This window comes from Onychomys torridus, chromosome 6 (genome assembly GCF_903995425.1).
Source record: "Onychomys torridus chromosome 6, mOncTor1.1, whole genome shotgun sequence".
Lineage (NCBI taxonomy): Eukaryota > Metazoa > Chordata > Mammalia > Rodentia > Cricetidae > Onychomys > Onychomys torridus.
Window position 1 is genome coordinate 12,668,829 of NC_050448.1, and position 14,338 is coordinate 12,683,166.

At 41.2% G+C, this 14,338-nt stretch overlaps 1 protein-coding gene across 2 annotated transcripts in view; it reads left to right on the forward strand.

Annotated features, from left to right (window-relative positions):
- Mfn1 (mitofusin 1) overlaps nt 1-14,338 on the forward strand; it is a 45,891-nt gene that overhangs the window by 16,025 nt on the left and 15,528 nt on the right. For both annotated transcript variants that reach the window (XM_036191587.1, XM_036191588.1), the window contains exons 6-12: nt 878-986; nt 2,642-2,749; nt 5,915-6,068; nt 7,408-7,475; nt 12,193-12,314; nt 13,872-13,998; nt 14,176-14,280. In XM_036191587.1, the coding sequence (XP_036047480.1) occupies nt 878-986; nt 2,642-2,749; nt 5,915-6,068; nt 7,408-7,475; nt 12,193-12,314; nt 13,872-13,998; nt 14,176-14,280 (793 nt within the window). The remainder of the gene's footprint in view (nt 1-877; nt 987-2,641; nt 2,750-5,914; nt 6,069-7,407; nt 7,476-12,192; nt 12,315-13,871; nt 13,999-14,175; nt 14,281-14,338) is intronic.

Genomic DNA, 14,338 nt, shown 5'->3' on the forward strand with positions numbered 1-14,338 from the left:
CTACCCTTTTTTATTCAGCTGGAAAGTCTAGGAGGTTTGCATCCTCTGAAGGTAACAGAATGCTTTTAGAATTTTTCCATTGCTTTTATTGATATGCATTTTTTAATGTGTTTTAAATTTTGTTTATTTGGTTTGGCATTGGGGTTGAAACAAGGTTGTGTTTGAAGATACCATGCTCTGAGTTATAGCCACAGGTCCCATCATGTGTTTTAAAATCATCTTACTAGTGCTTGATGAAGTAGTAAGCATCAGTTGAGTATTTTTCTTACCTATAGTATTCAAAGGATTCAAACATTTTTGGTATCCTTTTTGTTTCTTCAATTAACAATTTGGTATTCTAGGGAAACCATTCAGTTTTGATGACTTTTTTCCTCCGTCTTTTGAGACAGAGTCTATATAGCTTTGGTGGCCTGAAACTCATTTTGTAGACTAGGCTGGCCTTGAACTCATAGAGATCTGCCTGCCTTTGCTTTCTGAGTGCTGGGATTAAAGGTGTTCACCACCCTGCCTAGCTCCAGAGGGCCTGCTGTTTGTGTTTTTGCTTTTGTTTTCAGGTGTGTTTCTAAGCATTTTCATCTCTAAGCTGTACTGGATATAGCTGATTAGAACAATTTATTGCTATTTGCCTAGTCTATTTTATTGTTGGTACTTCCTTTCCAGCATAAGAATGTGAAAGATTGAAGTATTGATTATGTTGCTTGTTTTGTCAAAAACATTGGATTAAAAGTTTCTAGACATCTGATTGATGGCTGAGAGAATTTCTTTCTTTTGGACCTCAAATGATAGAAAAGTTTTTTGCTTTTGTTTTGTTTTTTAATCTGTAACCCAAATTTTGCTTTTTAACAAACATGATATAGTATTTGCTTCTTCCCATTAGCCCAGGTACAGATGTTACCACAGAGCTGGATATCTGGATCGATAAGTTCTGCCTCGATGCTGACGTCTTTGTTTTGGTAGCAAACTCAGAATCCACACTGATGAACACGGTAGGTTTATCTCACTGCTGTGCTTGGGTGGTAGCCACTTTAGTTCTGTAAAGTGAGGGAAGTCCCAGGGATGGGCTAGGAAGTAATGGAGGGCCTTTGTTCTCCATGTGGTGTTGCTTGGTTTCAGTAGCAATCTAGGGCTCAGTGACTTTGGCTTCTAGTAAGTGTTTGTGGGTTTAAGGTGATACAAGTATGAAATTGGCACGCACCCTGTGTGTGTGTTAGCCTTGGAGAACATGGGCACCACGGTTGTTAAGATGTTCACTTAGAGTCTCTTATAAAATCCACACCATCCCTCCTCCTGCTTCCCTGACATGAATCAAGCAAAGCAAAGCTTTTTCGCTTTAGGTTTTCATCCTTTCCCAGCTTGATGTAGCTCAAACTTATCTGTGTTGGAAGGTTCTTTATCCTGAATGACCAGATTCAGTCCAAACAAACTTTCAGAATTTAGATATCTAGTATGGATGCTATTAAAACAGGTTATTCACCAAGAGCGTGTGAGTGCCTGAGTACCCTACACCGTAACCAAGGTATCACCAGTGAGGTCTTAGAAACACCAGGCTTCTGTTGTAATACTGGACGGCTTGTAACCTCGTTCTGTGAGAAACTGCCCAAGTGTTTGAGGTGTTGTAGAGGACCTCCATCATTTGGTGATGGCTAAGTGCCACGTCCTTGCACAGCTTCCAGGGATGAACTAGGGCGACAAAGTCATGAAGAAAGGCAAACAGATGGAAGCACAGAAGAGTGAGATTGGGAGGGTGGGCTTCTCTGATGGAGAAACCACAGCCCCGGGTGTCAGTGTGTTTATTTATTATATGTGTGCAACAGAGAGGCAGGTTATCATACAGCTGAACAAGAGAGTGTTTAGAAGGAGCAGTCTTTGTAGGGGGAGCAGTCTTTTATCTAGAGGGAGAAAGCCATTGTAGACATTTCTATACACACTGTCAACATCTCCCTATGGATCACAGAAAGGCTTTGCCATTTTCCTGAGCCTAGCCTGGAACAGTCTTTTCATTTTCCTATGTTTCTGAGGCCCAGGCTTCCTCCACTCCCCACAGATGAGCGATTTCTCAGCCTCAGTCTGACTTTGGTGCCTCTGTTTATGCTATTCTCTTTGTTTTTCTCTTTGGTGGTAGCAGTCAAACTCAGGGCTGTGCATGCGTTAGGCAAGCACTGTCTGAGCCACACCCTCAGTTGATGCTATTCTTTAGTTTGTCCACTTTTGAACTCTTTCAGAAATACCTGTCAAGCTGGCTGTAATCACATGTCTGTAATCTTGTATATAGAGGCAGGAGAACCATCTTCGATGTATAATGAGTTCAGGGCCAGCCTGGACTGTGTGAGACCCTGTTAGCAGTATGTCTAAGCCCATCATTAGCACCTATTACTTCCTTTGTGGAGTGTTTCCTATTTTCAGCTAGCTATTGGTCTTATGTTTTGATTTCCAAGGGCAAGATGAGTGCTCAAAGGGGTCTTAGTGGATGCTAGTCACTGTGCTTTAAATGATTCTCAGGACCTCTGGAAGAGCAGTCGGTGCTGTTAACCTCTGAGCCATCTCTCCAGCCCCAAATGATTCAGACTTCTAAGTTAAAAGGTTTTGGTTATAAGTGTAAATAGAAAATACTTTTTGAAGTGTTTTTCTTGATATTTTTCAGGAGAAACATTTTTTCCATAAGGTGAATGAGCGGCTCTCCAAGCCAAACATTTTCATTCTGAATAATCGTTGGGATGCTTCTGCCTCAGAGCCAGAATATATGGAGGATGTAAGTTTTCTCCCCCTTTGTTTTGAACTGTGGTCATGTACATTATTATCTGAGAAAAAAATAGACTTCAGAAGACATCATGAGAAGTTATTCTGTGATTGTGAAAATATGAATATAGCTGGGCCTCATGATATACACTTTAATCCCAGACTTGAGACATGGAGGCAAAAGGATCAGGAATTCAAAAACAACCTGAGCTGTGCAGTAAGCAGTAAGTTTGAGACTAGCCTGAGCCATACTAGACTGTCTGAAAAAATGAAAAGAACAAAACTTAGAGTATGATTTTAGAAAACCTGTAAGGACTTATGATAACTATCTGATATACGAAGCTGTGTTTTCTTCAGAACTTGAAACTTGGTTTTGTGTTTTGTTTGTTTTACATATGGGTGTTTTGCCTGCATGTATATTTGTGCTTCACTTCCATGCCTGACACTAGAGGAACCTAGAACTGGAGCTACAGACAGTTGTGAGCTGCCATGTTAGGACCCCAAAGGCATTGCAACTCACTGTTGAGAAACACAGCTTTAGGCAGAGGCAGGCAGATCTCTTGAGTTTGAGGCCAGCCTGGTCCAAAAAGTGCGTTCCAGGATGCCAGGGCTATATAGTGCCATTCTGTCTCAAACAACAAAACAAAACACCCAAAGGCCTTTGATCTATGAGTTGGTCATTTTTTTGTTTTTATGACAACATAGTTAAGACACCAGTTCATGGTGAGTGTGTGAATCGCAGAAAGAGCAGCTTACTACGAGGTGGCCCAGAACAGAGTGGATAGGAAAATGTATAGGCCTGTTCTTGCTGCCTTCCCACTTTCCTTAGAATCGTCCTCACAAACACACCAAGAGATGTGGGTCGTAAATCTCCTAGGTTCTTCTCTGTCCAATCAATATTAACCATCACAGTGTATAAATAGTATTTGTTTAATTTTCTTTGATATGTTTCTGATTTTATAGTTGTATGGTTTATAAAGATGAAACAGTTTCCATTACTCTTCAGGAATTGCAGAATTAGGACATCCTCACAGAATAGTTCACTAGTTCAGCATTTCTCTTTAGCCTAATTTTCTTTTATTTATTTATTTTGTTTTTGTTGTGAGATAGTATGCTCCTGTAGTTCATGCTGGCCTTGAACTCCAGTTGTCTTTTCCACACCCACCTGAGTGCTGTGATTATTTGCATGTACCACCATACCCACTGTATTAATGGTGCTGGGAATTGAACTTAGGGCTTCATGGATGCTGGGCAAACATGCTAGTAACTGAACTACATCCCAGCTCTAGTTTGCATGTTACTTTTGAAATTTTTGTTTGTTTGTTTTGTTTTTGTTTTATTTTCCCTGAGACAGGGTTTCTCTGTGTAATCCTGGTTGTCCTGGAACTCACTCTATAGACCAGGCTGGCCGCGAACTCAGAGATCTGCCTGCCTCTGCACCAACACCACCCAGCTTTGAAATTTCATTCATTCATTCATTCATTCATTCATTCATTCATTCATTTTTATTAAGTATACAGAAGAGGGTGCCAAATCTCATTACATATAGTTGTGAGCCACCATGTTGTTGCTGGGAGTTGAACTCAGGACCTCTGGAAGAGCAGTTGGTGCTGTTAACCTCTGAGCTATATCCAGCCCCTGAAATTTTTTTTTTAAGATTTATTATTTTTTGTATTTTTTTTTGGTTTTTGCTTTTTCTGGTATTGGGGACTGAACTCGGGGCTTCATGCATATAAAGTAAGTACTCTGTAGTTGGACTTTTCCTTTGTGCCGCCAGCTCACAAATAACAACAAGGAGACTTACTGTTAATTCTGAAAGCTTGGCTTTAGCTTAGGCTTTTCTCCAACTAGCTCTTATAATTTAAATTAACCTATTTTTATTAATCTACATTCTGCCATGTGGCTCAGTTACCTCTCCTCTGTACCATATGTCCGATTTCAGTGTCTGGCTGGTATCTCTCTGCCTTTCTTCTTCTCAGGGTTCTATCTTCAGCCTGATCTTCCCCCTCTATCATGAGTTTTTATATCTCAGGCTGGCCTTGAGCTCACTATATAGTCTTAAGACAGACCTTGAACTCTTCCTACATCTACCTCCCAAGTGCTGGGATTACGAGTTTTTGACACTATACCTGACTCTTTTTCTATATATTTATGTACATATGTTTGTGTGGGGGTATGTGTACATGGACATGGGTGCCCACAGAGGCCAGAAGAGAATATTGGATCCCCTGGAGCTAGAGTTACTAGTGGTTGTGAGCTACTTGATATGGTTATTGGGATTGGAAAGAGCAACAGGGGTTCTTAAATGTTGAGCTATTTCTGTAGTCCGGCTTCCATGTTCTTAAGAAGAAAACTAGACCATGTTTTTATTTCAAATGAATGTAATAGCTTTATTTTATATTCTTATTGTAGTGCTTATTTTCTGATTTCAAAGGTATTAACAGCCCTACTGAAGACAATTTGGAAAATAAGCTTAAGTAAAAAAACTAAAAATGTTACCCATTTTCTTGGGTGTTGCATGCCTGCCACTACTCTTCATATACATATTAATTTTATTATACCCTTAATATAAAATTGATTACATTTTCCCATGTAATTTGGTAGGCATCAATACTTGTTTGTGATGCATTGTAATGTTTGGGTAGTAGTTGATTTTAAAAGGAAGATAGTAGAGTTCCTGCCATCAAGGATCAGACTTCATTTACTGACATTTCCTGCATTTATTAAGTACATAGTAAGAATTAATATGTATCACTGTGAAAGTATGACCATGACAACTTATAGAAGAAAGTTTATTCGGGCGTCTGGCTTCAGAGGGATAAAGTCTGCCATTGCAGGGAGCAAGCTGCAGTCATGGTGGCTGGAGCTGAAAGCTGAGGGTTCAGGTCTTGAACTGCAGGCATGAAGCAAAGAACAAACTGGGAGTGGGGAGAGGCCTTAAGTTCTCAAAGCCCACCCCCCATGACACCTCATCTGGCAAGGCCACACCTCCTAGGCTTCCTCAAACAGTGCCCCCAACTGAGTACCAAGTATTTAAATTCCCAAGCCTGTGTTGGACGTTTCTCATTCAAAGCACCACAGTTACTATACCTGAAGTTTAGTTAGTATAGGCCTGTGGTTGAAGACTATTATTATTTCTGTTTTGTTTGAGTTGATACAATTCTTGTGCTATTTGCAGGTGCGAAGACAGCACATGGAAAGATGCCTTCACTTCTTGGTAGAAGAGCTCAAAGTTGTGAGTCCTTTGGAAGCTCGGAATCGGATCTTTTTTGTTTCAGCCAAGGAAGTTCTCAACTCCCGAAAGCATAAAGCCCAGGGGATGCCAGAAGGTGGTATGTAATAATTACGATTTCCTTCTTAAATGTAAATGTAGATTATAATTAAACAGCATGCTGGAAATCATATCTTGTTCTCTGCTACCTGTGGCTTCAGTAACCTGTGCTTAACAGTGGTGCAGTAATATTATACGGCAAATGTTAAGTCACACTGTCTAGAGTAGTGTGGTGAGCTCTTTAATCATCCCAGGCAACAGGAGGCTTCCTTTTGTGTAGTATATTCAAAACAGTACCCAGCTGTTTTATGAGCTGGCATGTTACTGCACGGCTGTGCTGGAGACCCTTATTGTATGAAGAATAGCCCAAGTGGAGCATGCCTACTGGTGCAGGCAGTGTGGTCATACCCAGTGGGGATCATAAAGTGCTTCCTTTACGTGAAAAGGTGAAATGCTTCACTTAATATTTGTTACAATTCTACAGTAAGAACAAATATGGGTTGGGGATTTAGCCTAGCAAGTGCAAAGCCTAAAAATCTTTGCCTCAGTCAGGCATGATGCCTCACACTTGTAGCCTAAGCTGGGGGTGGGGGAAAGGGATAAAGAACAAATCTGTGAAATTATGAAGATGCAAAAAGAAATTTGTGCTAATAGGCCATCATTCCTCTAACCTCAAAATGTATGTCCTCACTGCATACAAAAGGCTTACTTAAGATGAGCAGGGCATAAACTTTGTGTATGTATGTAGACAATACAACAGTGTCCTAGTTAGATTTCTGTCACATTTTTGACACATGCTAGGAACATCTGGGAAGAGGGAACTTCAACTGAAATGATGCCTCTGTCAGACTGGCCTGTGGGCATCTCTGTGCTGCATTTTCTTGATTGGTGAGGGCCAGCCTGCTGTGGGCAGTGCCACCCTGGGCAGGTGGTCCTGGGTGGTATGATTAAGCCATAGAGAGCAGGACAGTCAGCAGCACTCTTCCTTGGCATCTGCCTTGGTTCCTGCCTTGAGTTCCTGCCCTGACTTAACTTCATAATGAACTGTGATGGGAACAAGCAAGCTGAGTTTACTCCCCAGGTTGTTTCTGATTATGGAGTTTTAGCATGGCAATAGGAGAAAGCAAACTAACACACAGAGTATAATAGAGGGTTTCACAATCTGTAGTTTCCATAAGCCATGAGGAGTCTATGAACATCTGTGTGAAGAGAGATTATTATAGTGGATTTAAAAATCTTTGCCTCAGTCAGGCATGATGGCTCACACTTGGAGCCTAAGATCTTTGGAAGCTGAAAAAGGAGGCTTCCCACAAGTTCTGGGTAGCATGGGCTGCATAGTGAGACCTTGTCTCACAGAAGCAAAACAAAGAATAACATCAAACTTTTTGCTTGTGTTACAGGTGGGGCACTTGCGGAAGGATTTCAGGCAAGATTACAAGAGTTTCAGAATTTTGAACAAACTTTTGAGGTAGGGATTTAATTGGCTTATACATGGCACTGGTTGGAGAGTGACTATAAACTTCATTGTCTACCTTTGTCAATAACCTCTGCTCTTATTAAGTGTAGTCCTGACAACAGCAAGTGAAACAAGGAAGGTTTGAAGAAATGAAGGCCCTGCAGAAAGGATGACCTGTAAGAACTGAGAAAGATGTATTTGTTTATATGTCTATAAAGGGAAAAGTGCTCCACTATTTCTTAGGTTGTGCAGTGAATAGTTATTTCTTGTGTTCATACCTATGGAGCAAAACAGTACTGCTGTTGGGACAGATGGTGTTTCCGGGTAGTGGTGGCACACGCCTTTAATCTTAGCACTCAAGAGAAAGAAGCAGGCAGATCTCTGAGTTCCAGGCCAGCTGCAGCTACACAGAGAAACCCTGTCTTGAGTTAAAAAAAGCAAAATGAGGCCTGTTTATTATCTTTATGAAGAGTGTTGTGCTACTTGACAAAACTGTCTTACATTTCTAAATTGTATTGCCACTTGTTAATTTTGCCACTTCTCATTTTGTGCCAGATGTTTTGAACAAATGAATGAATATAAAAATAATTATGATACAGCTCTGGTATTTAGGAGTCTCGTGGAAACCCCTGCAGTGTGTAAGGGGCTGATGTATGTGCAACATTGAGGAGAGAGGCATGAATAGGCTTTCTATTGCTGTGATAAAAATACCATGTTGAAAAGCAAATTAGGAACGGCTGAAGTTTCATTTTGTAACTCTCAGGTCAAACTCTGTCACTGACAGAAGTCAGGGCAGGAACCTGGAGGCAGGAACTGAAGCAGAGACCATGGAGCAACACTGTTTACTGATTTGCTCCCCATAGCTTGCTCCATTTGCTTTTTGATTGTTTGGTTTTTTTGGTTCTTTTTGAGACGAGGTTTCTCTTTGTAGCCCTGGCTGTCCTGGAACTCACTGTGTAGACCAGGCTGGCCTTTTACTCAAGAGACCCACCTGCCTCAGTCTCCCAAGTGCTGAGATTAAAGGTGTGTATAACCACCGCCCAGCCTAGATTCATTTTTAATTACTATTTTTTACTTTTCCTTATTGATAAAGGAATCGTTAAAACTCTGATGTTTGGATTTTTTCTTAACTTTTGGATTATTTCTTGATGTGTGTGTGTGTGTGTGTGTGTGTGTGTGTGTGTGTGTTATAATCGCTCTGTATGGCCTTTATTTTTTATTTTTATTTTTATTTTTTTGGGAGGGGGGGTTTTGAGACAGGGTTTCTCTGTGTTGTTTTGGTGCCTGTCCTGGCTCTCACTCTGTAGACCAGGCTGGCCTCAAACTCACAGAGATCCGCCTGGCTCTGCCTCCTGAGTGCTGGGATTAAAGGCGTGCGCCACCACCGCTCAGCCAGTATGGCTTTTATATTCATTTTCTCTTTCAATTTGAAATTTATTTTTCTTTTGGGCTTTTGATTGTTGTAGATAAAACCTCTATCAAATTCATCATCTTTTAATGTTTCTCTAAATATTTATTTCTAATTGGCAGTGAGTGCATGTGTTAGTACAGTGCTCAAAGAGGACAGAGGTGTGGGGTCTCCCTGAAGCTGGAGGGTGGTGTGAGCCATGGGTACCGGGAATCAAATCGCTCTTAACTGCTGAGCTATCTTTCCATTCCCAAATCATCATCATAATCAGTTTGCTCTTTGTCATGGGATTCATTTTACTCAGGAGCTAAGTGTTTTGAACATACAGATACTGAGTTCAGCAAGCCTTGAGTGCCAGCTGGAGTGAAAGTCTCACTTCTAAACTGCGTCTGACGTCTACTACAAGGACTTCTTGCACAGGCCCTGCACCATTGCCTATTCTCTGTAGGCTTGTGTGCGAAGGGAGGGAGTGTCTGCATGGTTTAAAAGGCATTCCTGTAATGCTGCCTAACTTGTATTTGCACTGTGTTAGGCAGTAGTGCTGTCCCAGGGGTAAATATTGTAAATAAAATTGATTTGTGATTGTTTAGGAAAGTGGCACACCCCCAACCCCTTTTCTTTTGAGTCAGAGTTTCCCGTGTAGCCCTGGCTGGCCTGAAACTTCTTATATAGATCATGCTGGCCTTGAATGTCTGTAGCTAGAGTTTTCCTGCCTGGCCCAGTCAGGACAAATCTCTCTTACCCGCCAGTCCCACAGTCGCTCAGACCCAACCAAGAAAGCACACAGAAACTTACATTGTTTAGAAACTGTATGGCCGTGGCAGGCTTCTTGTTATCTACTTCTATCTTAAATTAACTCATTTCTGTTAGTCTATACTTTGCCACATGGCTTGTGGCTTACCAGTGTCTTTACATGTTGCTTTTCATGGCGGCGGCTGGTGGTGTGTCTCCCCCAGCCTTTTACTTCCCAGAATTCTCTTCTCTCTTGTTCCACCTATACTTCCTGCCTGGCCACTGGCCAATCAGAACTTTATTTACACAGAGCGATTTCCACAGCAAATGTCTCTTTCTTAAAGACAAGTATTGATGTGTTTTGTGCTTTATTTTGAGTCTCTGTTAAGCTGGCCTTGAATGCTTGGGTCTCGGTGGTCTTTCCACCATAGCTTTCCAGGTCCTGGAGACCACAGGTGTGGCTACAAGCCTGGTGTTTGGTAGTGATGTCATGGAGGTTTGACCTTTAAGGTACAAGAAGAAAGCTGGTTACACGGCTGTAGTCTGAGCTACTTGGGAGGCTGAGTCAAGAGGATTTCAGAGCTATCCTGGACAGTTTAGTGAGACTGTTTCTTTAAACAATGAGTGTACGTGTGTGCATGTATGTATAATAATATGTGCATATCTCCATGAGTGGTACATCTGGGTAAGAGGTAAGTTCATCACGTCTTTCACTTTCAGTTTAAAACATGCTGAAACAGCATTCTCAGGTGTTTGTAATTGTGTATTATTAATAAACTGACTTCTTTACATGTTAATAAGAAATCAGAAAACTAATTGATCTGTGCTTATCATTTTGGTTCTCAGTTTTTAAATTTGAAAGTCTATAGGATGTTCTGACAAGGTAGAATTGAGAGCAGTTTGGTCAGTATTTTTTAACCTCTTACCGAGTTACAGAATTACTGATAACATAACTGCAAAGTGTGCTCCCAGCAAAAATTGGTTAGTTCAGGAGTGTGTAAGGACTTTCTCAGGGTGCTCCTTTGGACCCTGCAGATGAAGAGTACCCCAGTGTGGATACCCTCAGTGGAAAGGCTTCTTTTCTTCTTTGTACTTGCTCACCGTCACATGACTGAGTCAGTACCTCCCGTGCCTGGCAGCTTGGAGTCCTCTTCACTCTGTCTAGTCCAGCTCTAACACTGTGCTGTCTTCTGTGCGCTGGGTCTTCATTACTGACATCTAGATCGACTTCATCGAGGACCATTTCTTTTAACTTTTTTTCCTCTTAAAATTATTTTTATGATTTTGTTTTAATTTTGTGGAGATTGATTTGGCACACTTACAAGGCAGTTGTTTAAAATAAAATCAAAGCTGAGTTGGATCATTTAAAAATCAGTAACTTATAAGCTAGCTAGCTGCTCACAGCTGGGTAATGGTTACAGGTTCTAGTGAAGGATGTATCTAGGAGATTCTTCGCTCCAGACTCATAGAACTGTAATAGGCAGCTTGCTGTCAGTAGAACTTTAGTAAGGGTGAGGGGTGCTTAAGTGAGCTTCCTGAGAAAAGGTATAGCTAGCTGATATGATTTAATTTTAAGGCCAGCCTGAGTTATATAGAGTTCCAAGAGCCTAGGTTATGTTTAAAAAAGAACAAAGAAAGAAAGAAAGAAAAAAGAAAAGAAAAACAACTCTGTATCTAAAAACAAACACAAAGAACCAGAAGTAGCGATTCATGGGAAGCTGAGGCTGGAGGATTGCTGCGAGTTGGAGGCCATCATGAGCTAGAGAGTGAAACCTACTTCACGAACATGTGCACATGTGCATGTGCCCTCCCTCTCCCTCCCCCTTCCTCCGTCTCTCTCTCTCTCTCTCTCTCTCTCTCTCTCTCTCTCTCTCTCTCTCTCCATCAAAAGCAAAACAAAAGGAGGAGAAAGGAAGGGAAGGGTCCACTTGTTAGGGGACACTGCCTGATTTAAGCTACAGCTGCCTTGAAGGAGAGACTATCAAGCTGAGTGTCCTTCAGGTCTGGCACTGTGCTACACACTCATGGTCTTCGAGATAGCTGCAAGTGGTTTTCTGTATGTATTTTAAAATATTTAAGTGGTTAATGATAATGTTAACCGCTCATATATCAATCATTATTCTTTTCAGTAACCTTAGGTATATCATCATGTTATATCAGTCATTTAAAAATAAGAATTCTAAAACAACACCACGAAGAATTCTTACCAACTCAGACCTTATTGGTTATATAATACAGACTTGGTTAAAACAGTAAACGACTGGAAGCCAGCTAGGTAGTTCTCATGAGACCGCCTGTGACCTTGAGAACAGTGCCATTTGTTAGTTTCTTTTGTGGTTTTAATTGTTCGGCCGTCAGCCCACTGCACATTACTGTGTGAGGACGCACAAAAATATAAACTTGCTGCTACAGCTCTTCTTACTTTTGAGTCCTTCAGTTTGCTTAATCTTTGTCATTTTAAGTTGTGTTTCATCATCCTGTCTTTCCTTTTGGTTTTGGTTTAAGTTACAATCAGCAAGTTTTTGTGTTGAATTCCTGAAAGTGTTTGGTGGGAATTGCAGTAATGTGTTATGACTTGGGCCCTCGCAGGAGTGTATCTCGCAGTCAGCAGTGAAAACAAAGTTTGAACAGCACACTATCAGAGCTAAACAGATACTAGACACTGTGAAAAACATACTGGACTCAGTAAACGTGGCAGCAGCAGAGAAGAGGTAGGCTCCCTTCATTATGGCCCAAACGTTACGTTCATTGTGTCAGACCTGTAGGCCTTGAAATGGTATGAGAAGTACTTGGGCACTAAGGCCAGTTTTGTGATTTTACTGGTGCCTGCTTGTGTGTTTTTAAATGAATACTTAAAGATGATTACTTACTAATTTTGTGGCCTTCCTTGGGTGGCTGTGTATGAATTGTGACTTTAAAATGTTGAGTAACTTCATGGGAGAGGAAGACCGGTCTTCAAGCAGAATCATATGAAGAATTCCAAACCAGGTGATGCTGTTGACACTCAATTCACAGTCCCTCTTCTGTAAACTTGAAATAGTAGGTGAAGGTACTGGAGCAGTACAGCTTTCCCAGATGTGGCACACACCTGGAATCCCAGCCCTGGTGAGGCTAAGGTGGGAAGAGCTTGGGTTGAGGCCATCTTAGGATACATGTCTTTTAAAAAAAAGTATAAAACTTGACACTTGGGAACAAAGAGCAAAATGTTGTTAGGTGTGACAAATAAGATGTTATCAGACCTCATGGAACCTTAACAAACTTAATTCAGCTGAAGGAAGTATGGAAAGCATCAAAGATCAAGTCAAGATGGGGTCAGATTGAAGAATGCTTTTGAGATAGTCTGGTCTAAAACCCATGGCACTCCTCATGCCTCAGCCTCCCAAACACAGGGATTACAAGCTTTACCCTTTAAGCCTGGCTAAAACTGAAGGTTGGTTGGTTGGTTTGCAAGCCCTCTGGCTACTGCCCCAGCCCTTAAAATCGAAGTTTTGAAATTACGTATTTTGACTAAGAAGACCCCCCTACCACCAGCCTGTAACACATCTCTGCCTGTCCTTGATTTTGCTGCTTATTCAGCATCATGTATGTGTAAACGGTGGCAGCAGAGGCTGTGTGCCTGAGTCTGTCTCAGCCCTGTAGCGTCTCTGCACAGCCTGTGTGTTGTGTTCCTGCTGAAGCCCAGTCCAGCTTGACTGCTCCTTGATGCAAGCCAAGTAATAAATACAGTCTAATCGACTGACCTCCATCTTGTAAAACATAGGACATTGAACCAGACATGGCACAAAGATGTGACCTGAGGACAGTGTCCTGAAAAGTAATGCTGGTTTTCCTGTCATTCAGGGTCCACAGACCTTCCCTGCTGCAGGGAGTTCAATAGTGGATAGTCTGAGCTTTGGGGGCCACACCATCTCGTTTATAGAGTGCACGGCTAACAGAAGGAGCTTTTGGCTTCCCACTGTACTGTTTGCTGCACTTGTTTATTAACTGAATGGCTGTTGAGTTCCTGTTTAATTCTCATGTGGAGACTTAGAATCCTTATGCTTTTGTTAGGTAATTCAGGAGAGTCAAGGTCATTTATAGTAAGCCATCTACAATGAACTTGCCAAGTGAAATGCCATTGAAGTCCTTTCAGACTTTGAATACAAGATTTCTTTTTTCTTGTGTCATGTTAATTAATGGTTCCAGATATAAATGAATAACCTTGCTTAATTAATTGCTTTAGGACTTTAACATGCCCCAAATATTGATCACTCTTCATAATAAAATAGGGTTTATTCAATGGAAGAGAGGGAAGACCAAATTGATAGACTGGACTTTATCCGAAACCAGATGAACCTTCTAACACTGGATGTTAAGAAGAAAATCAAGGAGGTCACGGAGGAGGTGGCAAACAAGGTAACAGGAGCTCTGGTCACAGTGTCTGGAAGCAGCAATGTGTGTTAGTACTAAATGCTGCCTGCCTGTCTCTTACCTTGAATGAGTATATGTCCCTCAATTGGATACTCTGAGCAGCTGGTACTCTTTTTTTATTTTTATGAATTACTTTAACTCTGAGTTTTTTAATGTTTTCAGGTTTCTTGTGCAATGACAGATGAAATTTGTCGACTGTCTGTTTTGGTTGATGAGTTTTGTTCTGAGTTTCATCCTACCCCCAGTGTGCTGAAAGTGTATAAGAGTGTAAGTTAAAGTTGTTGAACCATTTGTTCTGAGGCTGCTTCCAATGCTGTCTGCTGTA